General features: G+C 52.2%; 2 protein-coding genes across 3 annotated transcripts; one reads left to right on the plus strand and one right to left on the minus strand.

The window, feature by feature from the left end:
• Positions 1-888: 888 nt before the first annotated feature.
• On the minus strand, positions 889-5,392 carry ATF5 (activating transcription factor 5). Its single transcript, XM_045531104.1, has 3 exons — positions 5,138-5,392; positions 3,535-3,831; positions 889-2,193 (listed from the first exon to the last, which is right to left on the minus strand). Exons 2-3 carry the CDS (start codon positions 3,710-3,712, stop codon positions 1,529-1,531), a joined length of 843 nt encoding a protein of 280 aa, XP_045387060.1. The 5' UTR covers positions 3,713-3,831; positions 5,138-5,392; the 3' UTR covers positions 889-1,528.
• NUP62 (nucleoporin 62) lies at positions 5,129-27,889 on the plus strand. 2 transcript variants are annotated; one of them, XM_045531102.1, is made up of 3 exons: positions 5,136-5,212; positions 12,365-12,494; positions 25,879-27,889. In XM_045531102.1, exon 3 carries the CDS (start codon positions 25,941-25,943, stop codon positions 27,501-27,503), a length of 1,563 nt encoding a protein of 520 aa, XP_045387058.1. In that variant the 5' UTR covers positions 5,136-5,212; positions 12,365-12,494; positions 25,879-25,940; the 3' UTR covers positions 27,504-27,889. The 2 variants fall into 2 exon arrangements, with proteins under 2 accessions (XP_045387057.1, XP_045387058.1); XM_045531101.1 differs by lacking the exon at positions 12,365-12,494 and having other exon boundaries at positions 5,129-5,212.
• Positions 27,890-27,951: the final 62 nt, after the last annotated feature.

The raw sequence follows: 27,951 nt of genomic DNA on the forward strand, positions 1-27,951 counted from the left end.
TGGCCTCTATCTCATGACCATGAGGAAAAGGCCAAGAGAATCAGAGACTTCAGCAACAACAGCCCCGAGCCTCACAATGCCAGCAGCCTCCCTACCTCTGGACTTTTTATGTTTATGCCACCCACAGGCAGGTCTGCTGTTACTTGCAGCCAAAAGCATTTGCAACTGACACACTTGGCCAAATGACACCATCTGTGTTTGTCTCCCCTGCCAGAATGGAGGTTCCACAGTGGTGGGAAACATGACTGTGTTCACCACCGTGTGCCCGCCGGTGCCTGGCAGAGACTGCACAGGTGGAATGTGTGGTTGAGGTTTTATCACCCAAAATAAAATACCTTCCTGTTGGGTTAGCAGAGATAATGCACATAAAGTGCTTAAAACAGCATTTGGCACATAGTAAACCCTCAACAAATAAATGTGGGGGAGCATCTCCACCACGATGCCCCATGGCCTTGCACGTATGCATGTGGGATCACAGACTCTGAGTCGTGGCAGATCACCTGGGGTCCTCCCAGGCCACGAGAGAACAGCAGGATGGCACAGCTGGCTCCTCAGCAGACGGGAACCCCAAACTCTTGTTGCAGCCACCCAGCCCCTTCTGTTCGGGAGTTGTCCTGTCTGGTGTACATGACAAGGACCTTGGGGACATGGCACACTTGGCTTGTCATCCTTTCGCTGTCTATGTAAACAATAAACGGTTTGAATCTAAAAGTGGCTTGTTATGTCTTTACCAACTCAATCAGTCACGTCTTGCTTGGCTTGGGCCTTGCTAAGCATGTGTGCTTAGCAACGAATAAATATCACATTATCTTTATCTTTATTGTTGTCTTTAACCCAAGACTGCCCTCCCCCCTCCCCTGGCTTTTCTCAAAGACAAGACGCACAGGCCAGAGGAAATTCTTCATTTTATTTTTGCTCATGACCCCCCTCCCTCACCTAAATGCAGCCCCTCCCCCAACACCTTCACAAAACACTGATTTTCTCCCAGAGCTAAAATGAACACCCAGTAGCCCACCATGACTGTCCCCCACCCTACCCCCCCTTACGTTTGCCTGCATATCCACCTGCTCTGTGAGCTTGGCCACATTTTGGCTCCCTCCCCAAGGTCACTTGGCATGCTTTTTTGCTTATATCATACGGGTCCCCGTCCTGAAGGCTCCCTGACTCATGTCCCCATCGGGATAGGCACTCTGCGTCTGCTCCCTGCTCTAGCCCACGGCTGCTCCACCCACCACCGAGAACCACCTGCAAGAAACCAGGTTGGAAATTCAAGAGACCGGGTCTCCAAGCTCTCCCTGCTGCCTGCCTTCCCTGTGGGCCTCCCCTGGCCTCGGCTGTTACTTGAGGCTGTTAGACACTGACTAAGGCCAAACATTCCTTGATTCTGGGGAGGGAAACATAATCCAGAAACGGGCAAGAGAGGCAGTAAGGACAAAAGCTGGGGGGGTCTGGAATGAAGCTGGGGGCTGGGGAGGGCGGTTAACAGCCCTTGGCCCAGACACGGAAGTGAGCCAGCGCTGATGCCCTGCTAGCTGCTGCGCGACCTCTGGCTCCGAGCCTTGTACACCTCGATGAGCAGGTCCTTGACATATTGGATCTCACGCTCCACCGACTCAGCCCTCTCCCGCAGCTCCCGGTTCCGCGCCTCCAGCCCCTGGCACTCGCCCTCCAGGGCCTCGCCCTCTGCCCGCTTCCTCTGGCGGTACCTCAGAGCTGCTGACTTGTTCTGGTCTCTCTTCTTTTGCTTGCGGTCCCCTCGGGTGGTGGCAGGATTGGGGTAGGGGGCCGGGCGAGAGGGTTGAGGCGGAGGAGGAGGAGGAAGGGGCTGCTGTGCAGGGGGCAGGGGCGCCAACCCCACCTCCCCCTGCCCAGCCTCGCTTCGGCAGTAGATGGCCAGCAAGTCCAGCGTGTCCAGGGCAGGGGGCTGGGGGAGGTCAAAGGTAGGGAGGGGGAGGGGGAGGGAGGGGGCTGGTGGCAGTGGTGGTGGTGGTGGGGAGGGTGGTGGGAGGAGTGGGGCATCAAGGAAGAAGTCTTCCATCTGTTCCAGCTCCTTCTTAAGGAGGGAGGCCATGGCTTCCAGGTCAGGTGGGGATGGGGAAGGTGGGGGAAGGGCGCCTGAGGGCAAGGGGGGTTCCAGAGGGAGGAGGGCTGTAAAGTCAACTCGCTCAGTCATCCAGTCAGAGAAGCCATCACCTGGGGTTGAAGGGGAGACACAAAGTTCCCTAAGTTCCTGATCCTCCACCCAAACAGATGTCCACTCATGTCTGTCTCATTCAGGCTCATTTGTCCCATTCACTCAATAAAATAACCAACCAGTGAATCATCAGACCAGTCAACAAACCAATGAACTAGTCAACCAACCAGTCAACCATCTAACCAGTCAACCAACCAATCAATCAACCAACCAGCTGCCCAACCAACGAACCAATCAACCGATCAGCCAACCAATGAACTAGTCAACCAATCAATCAGAGAATCAGTCAACCTACCAAATGAATCAGTTAACCAGCCAATTAACCATTAACCAAGCAATCAATGAACCAACAATGATCAAACAACCAAAAAATCAGGTAATGAAAGAAGCCGCCAACCAAGCAACAAAACAGCCAACCAACTATTTCTTCAAACATTCCAATATCCCCTTTACTGAGCACCCTGTCTCTGTGGTGTCTCTGATTTATTCTTTGGTTTATTCTTTTATTTCTTTTTTTTGAGACAGGGTCTTGCTCTATTGCCCAGGCTGCAGTGTAAGAACATCATCATAGCTCACAGCAATCTCAAACTCCTGGGCTCAAGTGATCCTCCTGCCTCAGCCTCCCAAGTAGCTGGGAATACAGGCATGCACCACCATACCCGGCTAATTTTTTACTTTCTGTAGAGACTGGATCTTGCTATTGCCCAGGCTGGTATCAAATCTCCTGGCTTCAAGCAACCCTCCTGTCTTGGCTTCCCAAAGGTTTATTCTTAAAAGGCAAACTAGATCACATTTCCCTCACACACTCTTTCTCACACTCACACACACACATACTGTTTCATCTTTATTCATTAATTATTGAAAACCCACCATGTGCCAAGCATTTGGGATACAGTAATGAATAAAATAATTCCTGCCTCCGGACTTCTGCATATGCTCTTCCCTCAGTCTTTTCATGGCTCATTCCTTCCCATCTTTTAGGTCTCAGTCAACATGTTACCTACTTGGAGAAGATTTCCTAGCTACCCATTCTAAACTAGGTCCCCTTTGTCATTTTTTAGCTCAGCTGCTAAGTGTTTCCCACTTATCCCAATATACTCATCATTTAATTTGTCTCTTGTCTGTTTCCCCACTGCAGGGTGAGCTCCAGGAGGGCAGGGATCATGTTACTCTTGTTCCCATCCATATCCTCAGCACCAAAAACAGTGCCTGGCACATTGTAGGTACTCAATAAATATTTAATGAATGAATGAATAAATAAAAGAATTCTTCCTTCCCCCTTTTCCCCTCCCCCCTCCCGCCCCGTGCTAACCCCACCTCCACTCCCCACCCACCCTTACCTGCCAGGGGCTCTCCTCCCCCTGGAAGCCCGCCCTCCAGGGCTCCCCCAAGGACCTCATAGGGGCCCAGGGGGGCAGGGGCCAGGGGGAGTTTCCCATAGTCTACGAGCCAGCCCAGCCCACTAGCTGGGAGCACGGCCCTGTCCAGCTCCAGCCCCAGGGTCGCCAGGAGTGACATGGCTGTAGCACAGGCGCTGAGCACCGATGGCAATGGAGAAGGCTGCACCAACAGCTGGTAGGAAGCTCTGGAGGTTGCTCAGCTGGGCGAAGACAGGCACCAAGGTGAAGGTGGAGGACCTGCATGTATGAGACAAGAGTGGGGGTGGGTCAGAGGCCAGCCTTGCCCACCAACCAAAATCAAGAGAAACCAAATCACACTTTCATGTCTGTGGAACTCCTCCATCCCCCTTAAAACCAGGGGTTGGGACTAAGCCTTGCCATTTTAGAATTCTAAATCTGCCCTTTGTTTCCCCAAATCTCCGAGCCCCACCCACTCCCAAGGGAATTCTCTTTAGGTCCTGCCTTCCAGTCTTCAGAATTCCCAAGCCCCACCCCTTCCCCCAACACAGAAACCTAATGGTCTCCCAGGGGAATTACCTTAAGCCCCGCCCATCCACTTCATAATATTCCTCTTCACTAAAAACCTCAATCCCAGGGGAATTGTCTTCCAGCCATGACCCTTCCTCTAAAATATTTTCCTTCATTCCTTTCCCAGAGTCCATCGCAAATCAGTTCCCAGGGGAATTCGCCCATGCCCTGGCCCTCCATCAATGTTATCCATTCAAATTCCACACCTCCACTTTAGCTCCGCCCCTCACTGTGTACCTGACTCCGCCCCTCCCCGATGATTCCCCATAGGCCACGCCTCTTTGTCACATCGAAACCCCACCCATCAGCTACCGGTTGGCTTAGCCCCGCCCCTTCTCACAATGGGCTCCCCCCCCCCAAGCCCCACTCTTAGCGACGGCTGTGGTCCTAGCTGCATCCCTTTCTTAACGGGGTCTCTAAGTCCTGCCTTCTATCCTGTCAATCTAAGCCAGTCCCCGCCCCAATAGGTTCCTGAACGAGAGCCATGCGGAGCCCAGAAGGTGGGGGCGGGGACAGGCAGAGAACGGCTACCCAACCCCCACCCTTCCGCACCCGGCTCTCCTGCCGAGTATCACAGCGCATGCTCCGCCTCCGGAGCGGTCCAATTGCTCTCACGCCTCTGTGCTCCTGGGGATCAGTGCGCATGTACAGCCCTTTATGGTCCGCCCTCATACATTATGGGGCTTTGTGGGGGGGCTGATGCGCACTAGCAACTGCGCGCAGACAGATCGTTCAGAAAAAAACAAAACAAACAAGCAAAACTTTTTCTGGGGACTTGTGTGCAAGCGCAACCACATGTAGACCAACCTTAAACACCAGCTCTCTTAAACGCACCCTCCCTGGGCCAAGTGCGCATGCTCGGCCGCGCGCACACGGCCCAACGTCCCCCTTCTGCGCCTGCGCGACCGTGATTCCCCAGCTCCTGTCTCCCCACCCCCCGGCCCGGTTGTGAGGGCCGCGAGCGGCGAAAGGGCGGGAAAGGCGGTTGGAGAGGGAGGGGCGAGCGGTTACTCACTCCATGGCTGCGGAAAGGAGAGGCAGCAGCTGCCTCGGCTGAAGAAAGAAGACGGGAGCGGAGAGCGCAGGCGCGGTGAGCAGAGGGTCGGGTTCGGGGCACAAAGGGGTCGCGGTTACAGAGCCATGGCGGGGGCTAAGCTGATAGAGGCGGCGTCGCGGCAGTGTGAGGAGAGCTTATGATCTGAGGACGGGCAATGAGGCGGCCGCGGGGACCTGGGACAGATATAGCGGGGGTGGCACAGCACGGCCCTCCCGGATCCTTCCGCGCCCCGCCCACACGCGGCCCCAACCGGGAGGTGGCCAGACCTCCTCTTGGGGTCCGATCCCCTTCTCCATCCGACCGTCGGGGTTCGACCCTCTCCTCCTTCTGACCCTAGAATTCGATCCTTCCCTCTCCCTGACTCTGGGGGTCGGATCCCCTCCTCCCTCTGACCCGGGGTTTCGGCCCTCTCCTTGTGACTCTAGGGTCTGGTTTCCTCCTCCCTCCCGACTCTGAACTCTGGCCGTCTTCTCTCTCTGGTCTGGTTTCCTGTCTCTCTGCCTCTGAGGTCCGGGCCTCCCACATCCCTCTTATTTTGGGGATCCAGCCCCGTCCTTTTCCCTCAGACCTGCACCAGTTCATTTCTATTTTCCTTTCCCTGCTTCATGAATTTCCTTCGATGGGTTTAAAGACTCGTTGATAAAAGAATGGAAAGAAAAAAGATTAACTTTTTTTTTTTTTTTTTTTGAGACAGAGTCTCACTCTGTTGCCCGGCTAGAGTGCCGTGGTGTCAGCCTAGCTCACAGCAACCTCAGACTCCTGGGCTCAAGCCATCCTTCTGCCTCAGCCTCCCGAGTAGCTGGGACTACAGGCATGTGCCACCATGCCGTGCTAATTTTTCCTATATATATTTTAGTTGTCCAGATAATTTCTTTCTATTTTTAGTAGAGATGGGGTCTTGCTCTTGCTCAGTCTGGCCTCGAACTCCTGACCTTGAGCTATCCACCCACCTCGGCCTCCCAGAGTGCTAGGATTACAGGCGTGAGCCACTGCGCCCCGCCAAGATTAACTTTTTAAAACAAAAAACAAAATAAAGGAAAAATTTTTGTAAAATGAATTTCCTTCTAGTTACACTTTCATCTTATCACCCAATTGCTTTCTCACCCTGAGAACCCTCGTGGGTTAGAGTCAGTCTGGCGTGAGTCACAAGGACCATGCTCCATTCAAATAAGACATGCCAGGGTGGCCTCGATCAAATAACTTAAGTTCTCTGGCCTCATTTCCCTATCTGTAAAATAAGGACAAATATCACCTACCTGGTGGGGTGGTTTGTGAGAATCAAATAAGGCGATGTCCGCCATGCCATAAGCTTGGCTCATACTTGCCTGTTTGATGTATTTTATTTTATTTTATTTATTTTTTTTTGAGACAAGAGTCTGGCTCTGTTGCCTGAGCTAGAGTGCCTAGCTCATAGTAACCTCAAACTCCAGGACTTAAGGGATCCTCCTACCTCAGCCTCTTGAATAGCTGGGACTACAGGCACTGGCCACCACTCCTGGCTAATTTTTTGTTTCTATTTTTATTTTTAGTAGATATGAGGTCTCACTCTTGCTGAGGCTAGTCTTGAACTCCTGAACTCAAGCAATCCTCCCACCTCGGCCTCCCAGAGTGCAAGGATTATAGCTGTGAGCCACCACACCTGGTGGTATTTTATTAGTAGTAGAAATTCTGGGGCCCAGTCTCACCTCTTCTTCCCCTCTCCCCAAGAGCCCCCGACTCTTGGCCATCCAACACTTTCTGATGGGTCATTCTAGTGTCTTCCTCATTCCTCCAAGGTGTCAATTTCCTGCCATCCTCATCCTCCATATCAAATGATGGATGCCCCCACTGCCATCCTTCTCCAGCCCTTGCCCTGATTTCCTTTCAAACAGTCCTAGGCCTCAGCTGCCTCCCACTGGGTGGGAACTCTACCAGCCCTGCCAAAAATGGAAGACCTATGTTTCCATCTAGTAAGAGAGGGAGCTTGGTAGCCAGCCTGCCCCTCCCCGTGTGCTGGGCCCTCCGTCACTCCCGGTGAATGTGACTCTCCTCTGTTACAGAAACTCCAATCTTTTCCACCCTGCATCCATCCACTTCAGGGCGTCCCACCTGGAGTTGAGCTTTCAGCCTTTCTGTGGCAGATAAGAGGCTGAATCAAGATCAGAGAAGATGGGGGAACCCTGGTATTGAGTATTGCACACAGGCTTCTTCATTCTCCCTTCCCTGTTACATGTAGGAAGTCCTTCTTTGGATCTGACCACCTTCCCTTAGATCACTTACTGTTCACTCTGCCAGTATTTGAGCACTTGCCCTATATCTCCTTGGGCCCATAGAGGCTATGTTATTACCTAGGCAGTATATAGAATCTCAGTTAAGAGCACAGATTCTGGAGCCAGGTTATTTGGGTTCAAACCTTGACTGCACCCCACTTACTAGCTGTGTGACTCTGGCAGTTTCCCTTCCCTGTCCCTCGGTTTCCTCTGTGGTACAAAATGGCAGCAGTAGTACCTACATTTTTGGGCTGTTATGAGGCTTAAATGAGTTAATCCATGACAAGCACTTAGACTGGTGCCTGGTGCACAGTAGGTGCTACATAAGATTATTACTATTATTGAGGTGGATATGTCTATTCCTACTGTTAACCAGTTAGTGCTTTTAAACTCTGGTCTTCCACCTTTTAAGGGAGACTTTAGGACTGACTTCCTTCCACTTCTCAATATAGATTTTTGAGTGACAGCAGGTGGAATTAGGTGTAGACCGTTGAACAGACTGCTGGCAGTGAGGAGGCACAGTCTACCCCCGAGTTGACTTCTAGATTTACTGTGCAGAAAAGTTACAGTTTCTGTGTACCCTTCACCCATTTTCCCTCTTAATATCTTACTTATATTACTATGGGACATTTGTCACAACATCAATACATTACTGCTGACTAAACTCCACACTTTATTCTGATTTTATTAGTTGTTCCTTAACGCCCTTTCTCTGTTTCAGAATACCACATATTTAGGCCTCATGTCCCCTTAGTTTCCTCTGGTCTGTGATAGTTTTTCAGACTTTCCTTCCTTGACAGTTGTGTAGAATGCTGGCTGGGTGTATTATGAAATGTGCTTTAGTTTGGTTTTTGTCTCATACTTGGACTGGGATTATGACTTTTTGAGATGATGGCCAGGCAGGGTATTATTTTAATAACTGGCAATGAACTTAGTCACTATGAGAATCGAGTTGTTGGCCATATGTGGTGCCTGCTGACTATGAAGGTATCTGGGCAGGGACTCCTGTACCCCTGCCTCAGCCTCTTGTGCCCTTTTCTCTCTAGCTGTTGGAGCCCACCCAGTTTAGCCCGGCCCCACCTAAGCCACTTGACTCAGTCATTCTGAATGGGTGCCAGTGGCACACCAGCTGCCCAGCCCTTCCCAGCATGTTCTAGTTTATGGGTGGTGGGCCATCAGTGGCTGCCCTCTACTCCCCACCCCATCCCCGCAGGTCTTCGAACCCTGAGCCGCCTTCTGTGTCCATTCCTGACCCAGGCCCATGACCCCTCCAAAACTCATGCCTCGGCCTCCCCCAGCCTCAAAAAGTCTTCCAGGGTCCAAGTGTCCATCCCCTTCAACTCCTGAGCTGGGACTAGAAGCAAGGGTGGAGCTACTGGGGACTCTTTCTCAGTGCGGAGGGGTCTGGCTTGGGGAGTGAGGCGGCAATTGCAGGCAGGTTGCATCAGCCCTGGATCTTTGATGGGGAGGGGGAGTAAGGGGATTCTCTTGGGGCCCCTGTGCACCTGGCAACGGCTCCTGGTTAGTGGAGCCCGGGATGGAGGAGAGGCCCCAGCGCAGCAAGGGTGGGGGTTATGGAGGAGGAAGGAGATCAGCTGCCTGTAAAGGACCCTGAGAATCTGAGACTTGGTACCAAGAATTGGCCTCAGATCACAGGGGCCAATTGGCTTGTCTTGCAGGAGAGAAGACTGGGGCCCCAAGAGGTAAAGGGGGTTGTGCACAGTCACAGTATATAGAGCCGAAACCCCCACAAGTCGACACGGCCTCCAGGGCCCCGAGGCCTAGGGTGCAGCCTGCTGGGAGGCCTCGAAGCCTGGCCTTTCACCTCAGCTTTGCCGCTGCTCACTGTTGCCAAGTGCTATTGATTCCCCCTGCCCCTCACCTGTGCTATTGCAGCAACCCCTCACGAGTTTCCCAATCAGCGTGGCATCCCGACATGATGAAGGTGGCTCCGAGCTTTGCATCAGATGGTCCTGACCCCACAGCACTTAGTCCCAGACTGGGGGACAGGCCAAGTCCTAGTCTGCCTGAGCCGCGTGGGTCAGAACATGGGCCCTGGAGCCCACGGTTCATGTCCCTACTCCACCACTTCTATGACTCAGTTTCCTCATCCGTAAAATGGGAATAAGACCTCATAGGGTGGTTGTGAGGATTAAATGCGTAATATACGTAAAATGCCTAGAACAGGGTCTGGCATATGGGAAGCCCCCATGAGCATTAGCTGTTTCTCTAGGGCTCAGGGTGCCAGGAGCTTCGTGGAAATGATGCAGGTAAAGCCCAGAACTACTGGGAGCTCAGGATCTGTAAGAGCTTCATTCTCTTTTCAGAGCAGCTTCACACACACATGTCTGCAAGCGTGACTGTTTCCCTGAGCACTTACGAGGGCGAGGTCGAGGCCCTCCTTGTTCCCAGAATCGTTCCCCACTGCCCCCAGCCCCTTGCTGCTATTTCTGTAGGCATCAGTACATTTCTTAATGAGTTGCTCATGCACAGAGGCTGGGGAATTTGATACTATGGTCCCTGAGGGTGTCAGGGAAGGTAACTGGGTCACGCAAACCATGGGGCAGGGGGTGGAGGTGGGCGTCCTAGCAAACAAGGGCAGGAAGGCCAAGGCCAGCTCAGTTGGGGAAAGGGCAGTGCGAAGGCTGGGCAGGCAGAGCACGGCCCCACCACGTGGCCCGCGGCTCAGAGTCCTCCAGAGCCCCTTCCCTCCCCTCACACCCGCCTGGTGCCTTAGCAAAAGCTGTCACAGCTCTTCCAGCCCAGCTAGGCCCCACACTGCCACACCAGCTCTGGCATCCTTAGTGTCACCTTCTGTATTAGTGTCCTGTGGCTGCTGTAACAAGTCACCACAAACTTAGTGGCTTAAAACAACACACATTTATTCCCTTACAGTCCTGGAAGTCAGAAAACTAAATTGGGTCTGCAGGTCTGTGTTCCTTCTGGGGGCTTTAGGGAGAATCTGCTTCCTGGCCTTTCTAGCTTCGAGGCTACTTGCATTCTTTGGCTCGTGGCCCCTTCCTCACATCCCTCGGACCTCTGCTTCAATCATCACATCTGTTTCTGCCTTTGATCTTCTTGCCCTCCCTCTTATAAAGACTCTTGTGATTGCATTTAGGGCCCACCCAGATAACCCAGGATAATACCTGCATTGCGAGATCCCTAGTTTAGTCATGTCTGCAGAGATTCTTTTGCATTATAGGAGGCATGTTCACAGGTTCTGGGGACTAGGACATGAACATCTTTAAGGGACTGTTATCCAGCCTACTACATCTCCCCTCTTAGAGCTTCAGTTTCCTCATCTAGGAGATAAAAGAGAGGGTCAGCCCTGGAGTATCCCCTCCCTCACATGCCTTCAGGGCCTGGATATAGGAAAAGGACAGGGCAAATGAATGACAGTTGGCAACATAGTGTCCTGGACCCCAAAATGCCATCACTTACCAACATGTGGTCAAGGAACTAGATATTGTACCTCCCTGTGCTTTGGTCACCTCATCAGTAAACAGGGACAGTTATAGAACTGCCTCGGAGGGCAGTGTTGAGGAACAGACCTAGACCAGCACCTGGCCCAGTGAGCGTGAGCTGTCCCCACCAGCCCTCAGGGCCTGTGTCAGAGACCCAGAGAGAGGGGCACCCCAAGAAGCACCTGAAAGACACAGGTGCTGCTCAGAGGTATCCCAGCACACTGGGTGGCAGCGCTGGCCTGGTGGTACAGAGCTGCTGATTTTACAGAAGTTGGAAATTCAGATGTTTTTCTGTGAGAGCCAAGTTTTTTTTTTGAGACAGTCTCACTCTGTTGCCCTGGCTAGAGTGCCGTGGCGTCAGCCTAGCTCACAGCAACCTCAAACTCCTGGGCTCAAGTGATCCTTCTGCCTCAGCCTCCCAAGGAGCTGGGACTACAGGCATGTGCCACCATGCCTGGCTAATTTTTTCTATATATTTTTAGTTGGCCAGATAATTTCTTTCTATTTTTAGTAGAGACGGGGTCTCGCTCTTGCTCAGGCTGGTCTCGAACTCCTGACCTTGAGCAATCCACCCACCTCGGCCTCCCAGAGTGCTAGGATTACAGGTGTGAGCCACCGCGTCCAGCCTGAGAGCCAAGTTTTAAGGATTGGCAAGTAATTCAGGAAAACTTGAAAAACCCCAGCAAACTGAGTGTGGATAGGACTCAGGCTGTGGACCCTCTGAGTCCAGTGACTTCCCCTCCCCAAATCTGTAATCCTCTCTGCCCATTGCACAAAGCAAAAGGAACTAACTAGTCCTCATTCCAGAGTCGCTGTGGATCAGGGCCAGACCGCTCCGTGCTGGACTTAGCAGCATGGAAAAGGAGCAGGGTCTCCATCAGACTCAGCCGGTCCCCTGTGAAGTGGGGGAGCACAGTGTGTGGGGAGCTGGAAAGGAGGTCTCTAGAGAATCATCGCTGAGGATTGGGGTACCTTCTGGAAGTGGGGGCTACAGGTGTCTTTTTACTCCATCTGTTCTAATCAGTGTTTCATGCCCCTGGCTGCCAGGAGCTCATTGTTCTTCACAGCAAGAGAGACTGCCCCCCACGGGGACCCACAGGGCATCCTGGTAAGGGGATGTTAGGAAGGACTTATTTTAGGAGTTGGCCTGTGCCAAGTGACTTTGGGGAGGGCTCAGAGAAGTGGATCTTGCTCTGGATTGGATGCCGGCCAGGATGCAGGGTAGGCCCATGATGGGAGATCTGTCTTGTCCAGAGGCAGGAGGAACAGCTGGAGCTAGTGCTGTGGTGAGCTAAGAAGCAGCCATCGGCTCCAAATGAGGAAGAGGGGGGTTTGATCGGGTTTGTGGTTTAGACACTGTCACGTTTTTGTCTCTGTTGAGACATGATTCGGGAGTAGTCTTGTCCCACTCCATCGTGGTCACAGTGGCCTTGCTTGATGTTGGTGTTCTGGAAAGTTGTTCTGTCCAGCAGGAGAACACCAGGACCTGTCAGCGCTACCTTGCCCTTTCTCACGGCAAACATCCTGCCAAGACTGGGGAGGAGGTGGAGCAGCGACCACAGGGCCAAGAGGAGGCAGCTCCCCCTAATTGGTGGGCCAGAGGTACATGGTTCCCCAGGGTCGGCTGGGCCTAAACCCAGCCAGCGTCCACTGGGATGGATGGTCATAGTGGGAGCTGAGGGAAGAAAGGAAGGGGCAGAGGTGGGGACCACAATGGGAAGACCTCACAGCACCCCTAGGCTCCCCAGGTGCCCCCTCAACAGGCATGTGGGTAGTGCCCATAGAGAGCACCAGGCCTCTGCCCAGTTTGATCAAGAGTCCTTTGCCCTCCTCCCGGGCCTTCCTGCCCATCTGTCACGTCCTTCTCTCCACTCCAAGCCTCTCAGGCCATAGGTCTGGCCTTCTGCTGGGGGAGGCGGACAGCCCTGAGTTGGATTCAAGAGTGAAACCTAAACTGGTTTGGAAGGTCATGATGTCATTAGGGGAGTGGGAAAGGGGTACTAGACATAGCACAGGGTGATGGGGTGGTAAGGAGTGAAAAAAATGTCACATGGGAGAGGCCTCATTAGTGGTCAGGAACTTGGCTGTGGCCCAGACAGCCTGGGTCAGAGTCCCTACTTGGCTGTGTGACTTTGGGCAAGTTACTTAAGTTCTTTTTTTTTTTTTTTTTTTTTTTTTTTTGAGAAAGAGTCTCGCTTTGTTGCCCAGGCTAGAGTGAGTGCTGTGGCGTCAGCCTAGCTCACAGCAACCTCAAACTCCTGGGCTTAAACGATCCTACTGCCTCAGCCTCCCGAGTAGCTGGGACTACAGGCATGCGCCACCATGCCTGGCTAATTTTTTCTATATATATGTTTTAGTTGGCCAGATAATTTTCTTTCTATTTTTAGTAGAGACGGGATCTCGCTCTTGCTCAGGCTGGTCTCGAACTCCTGACCTTGAGCGATGCACCCGCCTCAGCCTCCCAGAGTGCTAGGATTACAGGCGTGAGCCACCGCGCCCGGCCTACTTAAGTTCTCTTAAGTTTGCTCATCATAAAGTTGGCGGGAAAAGTGAGTGAGTCAATGCAGCAAAGCCCTGAAAACAGGGCCTGGCACATACCAGGGGCCATGAAGTATTAGCATGGCGATGGCTACCCAGGGGCAGGTAGGGGCTGTGGTTGGTTCTAGTCTCAGAGTCGAGTCACCCTGTCCCCCACCTCTAGCTGCTTTCACCTAGTTCCCAGAGAAACCTCCTCCGTGGTAACCATCTCCAAGACAACCTAGCCTGTACCCTTCCCTCCCTCCCCAACTGACATCACCGCCTCTTCCCCTGGGAAGCTGATGTTGACTAGAGGAGAGGCCAGGGAGGGAGCACAGGTGTATGCAGTTCCCCACCCATACCCCTCACCACACACGCCCATCTGCTGCTCTCTCAGAGTCCCTTGGCCCTGGTGCTTCAGCCCCCCTGGGGTGTCCTATGAGCCCAGCTGCATTTCCTGGAAAGCAGCTTGGTGGCCTGCACAGCTGCCCAGGGCATTTCATCTCCAGCCCCCTCCCCAGCCAGTTCTCAGCCAGCATCACCAACCACCCCAAAGAAACAGGATCCTATGTTTAGAAAGTCTTCTGCCTGTGCTTTTGACCTCAGGGTGAAGTCAGGACTGAGCCTGGCCGCTGCCCATCTCCCCAGCCTCACTACTGCCCTCTCAACCCCTTCCTGGCACCCCATAGGTGGTTAGTTGGTTGGTTAGTTGTTTGGTTTAATGGCTTTATTGAGATACTGTTTAATCTGCATCGGTTTATCAAAGTGTTCAATTCAGTGGTTTTTAGCACATTCACACATTGTGTTAGCATTACCACAGTCAACTTTAGAATCTTTTTGATCACGCTTAAAAAAAAACCTTTCAATCCTTTCCTTTTGCCCAACCCTGGGCAACCGCTAATCTACATTTTTATCTCTCTGGATTTGTCTGTTGTAGACATTTTATTTCAACAGAATCATATACTGCATAACCTCTTGTGTCTGGGTTCACCTACACTGTAGCAGTGCTTGGCTTCTTTTTAAGGCTGGATAATAATCCATTGTATGGTGCTCCATAAACAAAACCACATTTTCTTTATCCCTTCATCACTTTCAATGGACTGTTGGGCATTTTGATGGACATTTGGGGTGCTTTTTGGCTCTTATGAATAATGCCACTATGGATATGCATGTAGAAGTTTTTGTGGGGGCTTATGTTTTCATTTCTCTTGGGTGGGAACCTAGCAGTGGAATTGCTACATCATAGGGTAACTCTATGTTTAACCTTTTGAGGGACTGTCAGACTTTTTCCAAAGTGGCTGCATCCTTTTACATGCCCACCACAAATGAACAAGGGTTCCAGTTTCTCTGGCATCCTTATCAACACTTGCAGTATATCCTTTTTATTGAGTGTGAAGTGGCATCTCTTTGTGGTTTTGATTTGCACTTCCTGGATGGCTAATGGTGCTGAGCTGCTATTTGCCTGTCTCTTGGCATCCTGTGGTCTCTCTGTCTCCCGAGGCAGCAGGCCCTTGCCCATCTGAGCTTTTGCCTGGAATGAAGTAGTGACCTAAACCATCAGACTCCTCAACCTCCTCTAGGAGGCTTTTCCCAACCATGCCCTCAGCCATCCCCCAGGGAAAGTTAATCACCACCTCCCCTGGGCTTCCAGTAGGTTCTAACCAAATCTCTTCTGTGGTGTCTAATGTGGTATCCTATAATTTATTTCTTTTTTGTCTGTTACTCTTAGTAAACTGAATTCTTTGAGGGCGGGGACCTTGTCTTACTCATCCTGCATCAGACATTGATGTTAACCTTGGGCAAGATACTTAACTCTAAAAGGAAGATACTAATGGTGCCTACTTCATGGGGAGAGAGTTGAGAACTAAACAAGTTAGTAACAAAAAGCACTAGAATAATAGCTGGCACAGAGCAGGCCCTGGATCTGTTTACTCCATTGACAAGCATAAGTCTGTTGCATTTCAGATGGTGCTGAGGCCCAAGAATGAGGAGGGTGGTAGGGAGTGGGGGTGGGGGGATTTCAGTGAAGCCAGGAAGACCTCACTGAGTATGTGACATTTGAGCAAAGACCTGGAAAGAGTGTGGGAGTGAGCCGTGCTTGTTGCAGCATTGTTTATAATAAATAAAAATTAGAAGTATCCTAAATGTCCATCATTAGAGGCATGGATAAATAAAATGTGGCATGTTCCTACCACGGACTGGTTGACGGCAGCTAGAAGGAATGAAAAACAAGTTATAGTGTGATGCATGCAGTATGCCTGCCTACGTATGAGCAAAAACATTAAAGCATTTATTTTCTCTGGCGATGGTTGCACACACAAATGTATAAATAAAGGAGCTCGTACCAGGGGTTACGTGACAGGTGCTGGGGACCAGGATGGAGACCAGTGATCAGGAGGACCTTATCTTTTACCAGTGACGTTCAGAATAAGATGTATTAATTGTGTAGTTAAAATTTAAATGTTAAAAATGCAGTTCGGTAGAGGGGGAAAAAAAATCTTTCTATAAAAGAGAAAGAAACAAAACAGTTCTTGGCAAAAAAGGTAGGAGGCCAAGCACCAGAGTAGTCCTCAACTCTCTTCCAGTCCTGTTGTTATATATGAAGAGCAGTGGTTCTAGAATCTCCTTAAAATCTACTCTTCTGGTTGGTTTCCTGACTTCTTTTCTATGCCTGCCTAAGCTGATTGGTTTATCCCTGGGGAAAATTGCTGTTTGTCCCACCACCTGCGCCTTTGGGCACTCAGTTCTGGGCCTCAGGAGTGGGAAGGAGAACGCAATTGCTAATTAGCTGTGCAGTGACTTCAAAGGAAAGAAGGAAGAGGGGAGGTTGAGAACCTAAGAATCATTCAGGCACTACCTTGAGGCAACCCTGTGTAGCAAGTGGCAGCGGCAGGATTTTGGTACTTCAGGCAAGTCAGCTCCCCTCTGAGGACCTGTTTTCCTCTTTCCAATGAAGAGAATAAGCCTGCTTAAAATGGTTTCTAAAATACTCTTTGGAGAAAGAACAGTGCATCTAGCATGCTGCCTTTTGTGTACAGACCGGGCCAGTGCAAACCATGCTTTGGCTTAAGTGCACGGAACATCTCCAGAAAGAGTCACAAGAAACCTGGCAGCCTGTCTCCAGGCATGAGCGCTGGGCAGCTGGGGGACTCAGGGAAGATGTTTGTACCTTTTGAACATAAAATCATGTGAATATACTACCTATTCACAAAATGAGTTTAACTTTCATTTTTAAAAAGGCCCACTAATGTCATTGCGTTGGTTGAGAAATGGGACAGGTGTGGTGAGCCTCCTTGGCAGTTATCAAGTAGGAACACTTAGGCATTGAAATGTTAAATGTCTAAATGGGCAATAAGGATTCAAATGACTCAGGCTGGGAGAAACAACAGGCAGCGCCATCCCTGCAGGGAGGCTCCCTGGCCCTCCCCTGAGGAGCAGGCGGACAGGCACACACACCTCCCGTTCCTTTGTCTCTGCGCAGGTCTCTAATCCTTAATGCTAGGTGGTTTTACCTGGGAGGTGGAAAGGCCTCTGGGAGGAAGGGCTGGGGAAGTTGGGACCAGAATCCCAGGTGGTCTGAGGAGGTGTGAGGGGGCAGCTGAAAACCCACAGGCTATCTCTCCTCCCTCCCTGCTGTGAAGGACACATTGTTCTGTGGAGGACAGGTGACCTTTAGACGGGGTTGGGGGAGGTGGGCTGAGATTTCCAGCCCGCAGGTTTGGCTTAAAGCAGCCCCTCTGCAAGGCTTCGTTTCCTGCAAACAGGGTTGGCTGTACCCACTAGGCAGTGTGGTTATGTAAGAGCTGGACAGGGCAGCCCAGGCTAACACTAGGTCCCTCCAGGCGACTGCAACAGCCTCCTCGCTCCCCACACTGCAGCCTGGTGAGTCTTTCAAAACATAGCCCAAACCCTGACCCTTTGGAGCCTTCCTGTGGCCTCATGCTCCCCCAGCACTCTGGTCTGGCCACTTGGCCTCCTCCTCCTCTTCCTCACTGCTCTGCGACCTGCCTTTGTGCCGCTGTCTCTTTGGCCTGGAGCATTTGAGTCTGCCTTGCCTGAGGTCTGCTTAGCAAGCCTCCATTGTTTATCAGTTGATTCCATTCTTGAAGGGTAGACTCTGAGTCAATCTGTTCCATGAGGTTTAGGGCAATTTTCTGTGACAGAAGGGAGAGAGAGGAACTGATTCAGGAGACAGGTCAGAAGCAGAGTTGGGGGGGGCTTGTGGTGAGTGGACAGCAAGCTCTGTTTGACATGTTGGGTTTGCTGTGCTGGTGATACAGCCCGGTGGAGATGCTCGGGTAGACGGGGACAGCAGTGAGGACAGGGAATCCCTGCACTAACACACATGGCAAAGGTCCTGGCCAGGTGCCACCATGGGAGGACAGTGAGGGAAGGCGGGGATCAACTTTCCCTGGGCAGAACCTGCCAGCCTCTGATTTTCCCTCCTTTCTGTCTCCTCTGCTCCTCCACTCTGGGAGCTTTTCTCCTCTCTTCTGGTCTCTCTGGTTCCACTGGTCGTACTTCCTCCTCCAAATCTGAAGTAGCTAATTCCATGGGGAAAAAGTAGGTCCCTCAAAGACAGCTCCTTGCCCTGTCTTACCTGCGTCTGGGCTTGCCATTGTCAGCAGTGCCCCCAAGTGGCTGTCAGCTGAATGCCAGGAGCATTGGTTCAGCTGTCGTCCCAGAACTTGCATTAATAAGAAGTTAGCATTTGCTGAGCTGGAGGATACAGCAGGCACTGGGCTCAGTACCTCACATGGATCAGATCATTTCATCTCCACAAAGAGCATATGATCAGTGTGCTGTCGTCCCTGTTTTTCAAATGAGAAAACAGGCACAGGAGATGAACTTAGAATCTAAGGTCCCAGGGCCAGGAGTGGAAGAGCAGGGGCTCAGCAACTGACAGGAAAGGTTCCTATCCTGAGGGCACAGTCTGAGGCCTGGGCTTCTAATGTGGCAGGCTTCTAGCTCCAGCTCTAGCCTGCCACCCACAGCCCCTCCCTGCCCGTCAATGGACTGGGCAGACCTGGATTCAAAGTCATGAGCCCCTCCAAGGAGTCCTGGGAAATAGAAGCCTTTGGCAGGGCTCAGTGCTGGCTGCCCCGATGACGGAGAGTTTCTGTTATGAAGGGGGATTGATTGGTCAGGGGGCAGCAGCTGTCTCGGCCCCAGTGGATCAGAGCTGCGTTGTAGGGCATCACTCAGGCTTCGGAGGGGGACAAGATGGAGCATGGTAGTGGGTCTGGTAAGGGTATCAGGGCCTGACTGCAGAAGGGGGCTAAGGGGTCTTTCTCTTTTGCCCAAACTCCTGGGTTCAAGCTATCCTCCTGCCTCAGCCTCCTAAGTAGTTGGTCCTGCATGCCTTAAGATTTAATTCTGACTTCTTTTCCCTGGTGAAAACTCCCTCTGTCCCAGGTGTTGGCCCCAGAAAGATCTGGATTCCCAGCCTAGGACTACTGTTTGCTGGCTGTGTGACTCTGAGGAAGTCTGAGCCTCTCTGAGCCTGTTCCCCATCCAGGAAGGGTTTGGTGTGCTACTGCGTAGTGCTTCCAGCACAGAACAGGTTATGTAGTCGGTGCTCAGTAGGTGGTAATGATTATTCATTCTCATTCAGTCAGAGCTACCATGAGCATTTATTGAGTGCTTGCTGAATGCCAGGCACTGCTCTAGGTATTGAGGATACAGCTGGGGACAAAACAGGGAAATTTGGCCCAGTGGCGCTGACACCATCACCACTGTTAGCCTTTCTCTGTGCTCCCAGGCGACTTTGTCCTTCCCTCTGTCACAGATGGCCTGTTGCTGGGTGTCAATAGAGATCTACTTTCACACATCCGCACAGCAGTGTCACGCCAGTGGCAGGGGATGTCCAGAGTTTCAGAATCACACTTCACTGTTCCTCTCTGCACCACCTCCCAAGTGCTGGGAACAGAGCGACTGCAGCGCCTCTCCCCCTTTGGTCTCCGTGCACAGAGGCAGACCTGTTCCAGTGCCGTCACCTCTGACCCCAGACCTTTTCTTGACCCCAACTCTGTGGTATGTTTCCCCATCCATTTATCTAGATTCAATTCTGTTCTGTTCTTTCTCTGTTCTACCCATCCCCGTTAGTTTTGTATGGCTACTGTAACAAGTTATCACAATCTTAGTGGTCTAAAGCAACACAAATTTGTTCTTATAGTTCTGGAGATCAGAAGTCTAAATAGATCACAAGACTGCATCTCTTCTGGTACCTTTAGAGGAGAGTCCTTTTCCGAGTCTCTGTCCTTGCCTTTTTTAGCTCCTAGAGGCTGCCTGCATTCCTTGGCTCATGACCCCATCATCTTCAAAGCCAGCAGCGTCGTATCTCTCGGACCATTCTTCCCTAGTCACATCTCCCTCTGACTCTACTCTGCTGCCTCCCTGTTCCACTCAAAGACCCTCGTGATTACCTTGGGCCCACGAGGATAATCCAGGATAGCCTCCGCATCTCAGGATCCTTAACCTAATCACATCTGCAGAGCCCCTTTGCCATGTAAGGTCACATATTCTAGGTTCCAGGATTAGGGTGTGGGCATGTCTGTCTGTCTGCCCCCTAATCCTTCCTTTCCTTGTGGTCCACGGCTGAGTTCCCCCCACCCCACCCCACCCACATTCTTTCCCAGACACACACCCCTCTCCCAGACAGCTAAGGAAAGGAGCTGGGGTTGGGCAGGACAAAAGGAAATCAGGAGAGTCCCAGGGCTCGGTAACAAGGACACCTGTCTCAGCCATGCCACCCAGCTGTTCTCCATCCCCCCTTAGGACTTTCTTCTAGCTCCTCCATCTGTCTCTGGACACTCCCACTGACAGGCCTTGGTTAATCCCTTCCTTCCTTCAGGTCTTTGCACAGACCTTGCGATGCCCGCTCTGCCTGTCTTGCTTACTGCCTTAGCCTCCACCCCTGCACCAGCACCCCCAGTTCCCCTTGCCCAAGCCTGGTTTTTTTCTGTGGCACTTAGCCTCTTCTAACACACTGTATAATTTGTTATGTTTATTGCTTTCCTGTCTGTCTCCCCTGCTAGAGTTTAAGCTCCATGAATGCAGGGCTCCCTCTCGTTCACACCATATTCCCAGGGCCGTGAACAGTGCCTGGTGTGTAGCAGATACTCAAAAAATATTTGTTGTATGAATGAAGGTCTCACTGCAAAGAATTTGCTTACACCCTGTAACGCCCTCCTCAGGAAACAGGCCCTTATTTCTCTCTGTGTTGTCATCACCTTAGTGTAGGGCTGAGTAAATACTAGAGTAAAGAAATTAGGTGAAAGTAGGACTTGGAGTGGCAGGAACTAAAGATGGAGGTAAGGTCAGTAGAACTGAGTGAAGGTTTGGGGGTGGCATGTGTCTGTGTATCGGAATCCCAGCTAGGTCTTTCTGCAGCTCCCCAGGGCTGTGAAGGTGGCAGGCGTTGCTGGAAACACAAGGGCAAGGGTGAGGGGCCAGGGAGGAGAGGAGAGAGAGCAGGTGGCTCTGCCAGTAACTCCCTTGGTGACCTCAAGGCAGCACTTCTCACTCTGAGCCTCGATTCTGCCGTCTAGCACTGAGCACCTAACCCAAGCACGCCCTTCACTTTTCCCTCGAAACCCACAACTTCCTCAATGTTGACTCCTCCCTGCTTCTCCCCACTCCCAGCACCTTCGGTTTTCTTCTAAGAAAGCTCTGCCCTTGGTAAATGTGGAAATGCCTGGGTGGAAGCTCATGATAGTTTCCATTTCTGAGAAACTCCCCAAGTCCTGGTTGTTGGTGGCTTTATTGACCTAGACAGACTGACACGTTTCTCAAATTGTGATTGTGTCTCTGTCTAGGGTGCCAGTTCAGCCTCTCCCCCTCCAGTCCAGCCCCCACACACATCCAGCCATGTTACTCCTTCCACTCTTTAAAGTCCTCCCCCTTGGCTCCCTCAATGTAAAGTCTGAGCCACCAGCATGGCATTTGTGGCTCTCCCAGCTCCTCCTGCCCATTGCATGGCACTGAGTCCCAAGGCCACCCTCAAGTTCAGTGATTAGCTAGAAGGGCTCACAGAATTCATCAAAGCTATCATCCCCCTGTTAGGGTTTATTACAGTGAAAGGATACAGATGAAAGTCAGCAAAGGGAAAAGATGCAGAAGGTCCAGGAGAGACCAGGCGGGAGCGTCCAGCTGTTCAGAGAGATACCAAGAGCAGTTAATTCTCCTATGAACAATATGTGACAACACATGGAGTATTATCAGCCAGGAATGCTCGCCCAAGCCTTGGTGTCCAGGGTACTTATAGGGGGGCAATCCTGTAGACATGGTGCCCCTGTGTGGCTAAACTTACATATTCATTCTTCAGCCCCCTCTAGAGGTCATACTGATACCATATGACCCAAAGCCAGCACCTTAGATCACAGTGGTAGGATGGACTCTCTGGTGTGGCCAGAGGCCCTAGGTAAACAAAGACACTCTTATCTGCCAGGACATACAAGCATTAGAGATTATCTCCCAGGAGCCAGTCAAGGGCCAGTCCTCTCTTTGGAACATGCAGGGTTTGAACAGCCCACCGAGTCAGTCCTTCAGTGCGCACACTCTCCCTCCAGCAGCACCAAATCACTCAGCACCCCAGACACATGCCTGCTGTTGCGGCCTCAGGGGGGCCCTTCCTCCTGTCTGGCCGGCCCCTCCTCCCTCCCCTTCCCCTGTCTTTCCCTGGCTAATCCTGCATCTTCAGCACTCAGCCTCTCCTGGATAAGAGCCTCCTCCCTGCTCCCAGGACATGTGACCCAGCCCTGTCCCTGCCTTGAGCCCTTACCCCGAAGCTGACGTTTGCTGTGTCTCTGGCTGCCTCTACGGCAGGGACCAGGGCTTAGCTGACCACTCTGGACCTCATTTTCCTTGTTTGTAAAATGGACCTGCCCCAAAGTTTGCTTTCAGGAATCAGTAATGAAACATTGAAAGCGTAGAACAGGGCTGGATCAATATGTATTCGCCATTGTTAGTAGATCCCTGGCAGCCAAGGGATTGGAAACCAATGAGGCATTTAATAAATGATGAGCTGTTAAACCAGACAAGTCCCCACGGAATTGTTTTTTTCTTGTAGTTTTTTAATAGTTGCAAAGAGCTTTTTATAAATGCTCTTCTGGAAAATGTTACCTTATTAATAGCATAAGCTCTCTTGAGCTGGGTTCTTGAGAACTGAGACGTGTAGGTGTAGCTGTTCAGATGCTTTTAGCAGCTAGTTTCAACACGCCCACCTCCAGGTGGCTTGACAGTAAGGAGGTGTGTTCTGTCACACAAGAAGAGGTCTGGGCACGGGGCAGGGCCTCTTGAGAGTGAAGAGTCCTTTCTCAGAAGCTCTCTGAAGAGCTTTGTGACAGTGCCAAGGCCAGCATCTTTCACCCCCATGGAGGCTGACACTGATCTGGCCTTGTTGCTTGCAGTTCACGGCCCACTGTGGGGTGAGAGCTGACAACTTCTCTCCGTGTGGGCTTCTTCCCGCTTCTATGTGCTGGGGCCATGATCTTGACCTCCCCGCAGGATGTTGTGAAGTCAGCTGCGGGGCTGCCCAGAAATCTCTAGTCAGAATTAGCACTTCTCATGCAGCAAGAGGGCCCGCTGGCTGAAGTTCCTGCCAAGCTTGTCCACAGGATGTCCTCACCACTGGCGCTCCCTTCCCCCCCCCCCCCCCCCTCTGCTCAGCACAGCTGCCACCCCGCTGTCCTGAGGAGGGAGCCAAGGAGCCTCGGGAAGGTTTGCTGGATCTTGTTTGAGGTCCTAGCACTAGGGAGTGACCAAGTCACGTGTCAGATCTGCCAGTTTCTATTTCCCAACTGTATTCGTTTTTTTTCTGGCTACTCTCACAAATTACCACAAACGTGGTAGCTTAAAACAACACAAACTTAATTCTCTTCCACTTCTGGAGGTCAGAAGTCCAAAATGAGTCTTGCAGGGCTAGCATCCGTGTGCAGGCAGGGCTGGTTCCATCTGGGGATCTTGGGGAGAATGTTTCCTGTCCCTTCCCTTCTAGAAGACTCTTCACTCCTTGGCTAGTGGCCCTTCCTCCATCTTCAAACTTCAAAGCACAACACTCCAGTCTCTGCTTCCAGATCGCATGGCCTTATCTTCTCTAGTCAAATCTCCCCCTGCCTCTTTTTTTTTTTTTTTTTTTTTTTGAGATAGAGTTTCATTCTGTCACCAAGGCTAGAGTGCAGTGGCACGATCATAGGTCATTGCAGCCTCAAACTCCTGGGCTCCAGTGATCCTCTTGCCTCAGCCTCCTCCTGAGTAGCTGATGGGACTACAGGTGCGTGCCACCACCCCTGGCTAATTTGTGTTATTGTTTTGTAGAGTCAAGGTCTTACTCTGTTGCCCAGGCTGGTCTCAAACTCAAGCGATCCTCACACCTCAGCCTCCCAAAGTGCAAAGATTATAGGCGTGAGCCTCTGCACCCAGCCCCTCCTCCATCTTATAAGGACACTTGTGATTATATTTAGGGGGGCCCACTGGTTACTTCAGGATGGTCTCCCCATCTCAAGAGTCTTAATTTAATCACATCTGCAAAGTCCCTTTTATGGCATATGGTAACATATTCCCAGGGTCCAGGAATTAGGCTATGGACATCTTTGGGGGATCATCATACTCCCTCCTACACCAGCTCCACTGGAAACCATTTAGGGCCCCTATGCCTGCAGGTAAACGCTGAGCTCCTCAGACACCAGGCCCAGCCAGGCATGATGCAGTTTTGCACGTGCTGGCTCTCCACTGCCTTCAGCCCAGCCCGTGGTCCCCACCCCCTGTCACCTTTGAGGCAAGATATGGTCTGACAGAGAGCCTCTTCGATTCATTAAGTTGATGTATCCCACTCACATGTGATTGTGAAAACTGGCTGCATCAGTTCACTGGTTCCTCAGGTTGAATTCATGCTCCATAATTCGCTCCTCTTTCAAGAACTAAAGCCTATCAGTTAGGTTTCTCCACTACATGGAGAGAACATTTGGAAGTTACTGCAAAGTAGAAAGGAGACACCCCACATATAGCCCACCACCCAGAGACAGCCCCTGCCAGCCTGTGCTGTTTTGCCACAGCGTAGATTACACTGTGCTAGTCAGTTTGCATCTATGTCAGCCTCTGCTGTCGTTTCCTGCACTCTGTGTGCATCAGTGGGCAGAGTGCAGGTTGTCTGCCCTCACATCCCATATCTGATTGGAGGTAGGGAAATGCCCTGTCGTCCAGCAGGCCCACAGTCTGGGGTCAGCTCCTGGCTCACTACTTGCTAGCTGGTGGCCCTGGGTAAATCACGGCTCTCTGAGCCCATTTCCTCACCTCTTACTTGGGGACAAGAATCCTGCCTTCCAGCACTTGTGAGAGCTCGTGTCTGTCTGAGCGCTTCTCCCAGGCCCACCTCCTAATCGATGCTCGGTGTGCGGTGGTTTACCTAAACACCCCTGTGCAGTGCTCCCTCTCACCCTTTCCCTACCAGGTAACCTTCGACCTTCTGGCTGATAGATGGCCCTGCTGGGAGGTTTTCAGTTAGTAATTACAGAAATGCAGTCCGTCCACAGTGCAGGGGAGTGTGCTGGCCCCTGGAGCTTCTGGAGTGCTCCTTACCCCTCCTCCTCCCCCTCCCCCCGACCCCACCTGTTGATCTCTCTGGCTTGTGGTCTCTAGCGTCTGCATATGGCTGAGAAGATGCCCAGGGTAGGTCCAGGTGCACACCCTCTGCACTGCACCTGGGCCTTTTTGGGGAAAAAAACCCAGGGGAGGACTCTGATTGGCTGAATCAGATCTCAATTTATCCTCGAGCCAATGGCTGCAGCTGGGGGGATCTAGTGCTCTAATTGAGCACTTGGGTCTCACACCCCGCTCTGAGTTAGGAGGAGGGGGATGCTCCAGTATGCCCTCTCCTGCTAGATGGTGCAGGCCGTGCCTGGATGGGTCCCTCAGTGGCCAAGGCCCTGCCATACAGCCCAGGTTTCTGGGGCCCATCCCTGTGTGAGGTCCAGAGAGGCGCTCTGGGTGGCATGAGCCATATCTGCTCACATACACCCTGCTTGCAGTCAGCAAGGAAACCTCACTGGGTTCCACTCTGGGGAGCAGGTCGCACAGGTGTTATTTTGTGTCCTTCTGCTCACTGGAGGTACCTTGGATCTGATCCTCCTCCTCGGGCTGAGGTCGGTTCAGGGTCCTGTTCTCCTGCCTTCTCTCTCCTCCATGGAGCTGGAGGTTCCCACTGTGCCTAACATGGCCACACACATCCCTAGCACCCCAGCTCCTAGTGCCTGGCCCCCGGGGCATGGACTTGTGCTTCTGGATCCTTCTCTCCTAGTTTAGCAGAGTCTGATTTAGGTTACATAGAAAAAGGAGGAAGGGTCGCTGCATGTTACGATTATCCAGTCCTGCCACCCTCCAAACTAAGCATGCTTAGTCACGCCACTGAGTTTGCCTTTCTAAAACTGCCATCTGATCATGTCACTTCCTCTGCTTTAAAAATCTTCCCAAGGTTGCAGACGCTGACAGATTTGCTTTGGGAGCTGGAGTAGCTGCTGCCACCAGTCTGGAGCCATGAGCGGGTTTAATTTTGGAGGCACTGGGGCCCCTACAGGCGGGTTCACGTTTGGCACTGCAAAGACAGCAACAACCACATCTGCGACAGGGTTTTCTTTCTCCTCTGCCAGCACTGGAGGGTTTAATTTTGGGACTCCCTCCCAACCCCCTGCAAGTTCCTCTTCCACCAGCCTGTTCTCATTCAATACCCAAACTCCAGCGACACAAACTCCAGCATTCAGTTTTGGAACAACAACTCCTGCTTCAGGAGGAACTGGGTTTTCTTTAGGGATCAATGCTCCAAAGCTAAGCTTGAGCAACACAGGTACCACCCCGGCCACGGCCAGCCTCGGCAGCTTTGGGCTCGGCAGCAGCACCCTCGCCAATGCCATATCCAGCACCATCACCTCCAGCCAGGGCACAGCACCCACTGGCTTTGTCTTTGGCTCCTCCACCACTTCTGCTGCTCCGTCCACCACATCCGGAGGGTTCTCATTCACTGGTGGAAGCACGTCCCAGGGTGGGACCTCTGGTTTCAACATCGGCTCAGTGGGGAATTCGGCCCAGCCCACGGCACTTGCTGGATTACCCTTCACTCCAGCCACGCCGGCAGCCACTGGAGCAGGGGTCACACAGCCAGCCGCTCCCGCGCCCACTGCTGCCACCACCAGTGCTGGGCCCACCCTCTTTGCCTCAATAGCAACCGCTCCAACCTCATCTACCGCCACTGGGCTCTCTCTCTGTCCCCCGACAACCACAGCTGGAGCTGCCGGTGCTGGTACACTGGGCTTCAGCTTAAAGGCCCCTGGAACAGCTTCTGGTGCCTCCACAGCCACATCCACTACCGCCGCCGCCACCACCAGCAGCAGCAGCACCAGCTTTGCCTTGAGTCTAAAACCGCTGGCACCAGCCGGGATCCCCAGCAATGCGGCAGCTACCGTGACCGCCCCACCTGGCCCCAGTGCAGCTACCGGGGCGGCCACCAGTCCCGCGATGACCTACGCGCAGCTGGAGAGCCTGATCAACAAGTGGAGCCTGGAGCTGGAGGACCAGGAGCGCCACTTCCTGCAGCAGGCCACCCAGGTCAACGCCTGGGACCGCACACTGATCGAGAATGGGGAGAAGATCACCAGCCTGCATCGCGAGGTAGAGAAGGTGAAGCTGGACCAGAAGAGGCTGGACCAGGAGCTTGACTTCATCCTGTCTCAGCAGAAGGAACTGGAAGACCTGCTGAGCCCACTGGAGGAGTCAGTCAAGGAGCAGAGCGGGACTATCTACCTGCAGCATGCCGACGAGGAGCGTGAGAAAACCTACAAGCTGGCGGAGAACATTGACGCGCAGCTGAAGCGCATGGCCCAGGACCTCAAGGACATCATCGAGCACCTGAACACATCTGGAGGCCCTGCCGACACCAGCGACCCGCTGCAGCAGATCTGCAAGATCCTCAACGCGCACATGGACTCGCTGCAGTGGATCGACCAGAACTCGGCTCTGCTGCAGAGGAAAGTGGAGGAAGTGACCAAGGTGTGCGAGGGGCGTCGCAAGGAGCAGGAGCGCAGCTTCCGGATCACCTTCGACTGAGCTGACGCGTGTCTAGGACCTATGGGTCTGAGGGCGTTAGACGGGGAATGTGCCCTATTGTCTAGTTTTGGTGGGTTGCAACAAGTACTTGTTTCTTTCTTTCTTTCTTTCAAATGATTGTGCTGTTGAGAATTGTTCTGTGGTTTAACTTTTCCCATTAGTAAATAGCAAAGTATTCTGAGCCCTCCAGTCCGGGCAATGGCCTGATGGGTAGGGTTTCTGTGTTTCATTTGCAAATCTTTGGCCCCTTTTTACCCACTACAACCACCCACCTCATCCTCCTGGCTCCGGCCAAGTGACAGACAAGTGCTGACTCACCTAAGAAAAATCCTCTTCCCCACCAGGTGGGGTGGGCAGCGGCTCTGCCTGACACACAGTCATGAGGGCACTGAAAAAATACCAAGGTTAAAAGAATCTCCATCCTCAGGAGAAAGCAGCCTAGTTTTGG

The sequence above is a fragment of the Lemur catta genome, chromosome 19, assembly GCF_020740605.2.
Source record: "Lemur catta isolate mLemCat1 chromosome 19, mLemCat1.pri, whole genome shotgun sequence".
NCBI classification, from domain to species: domain Eukaryota; kingdom Metazoa; phylum Chordata; class Mammalia; order Primates; family Lemuridae; genus Lemur; species Lemur catta.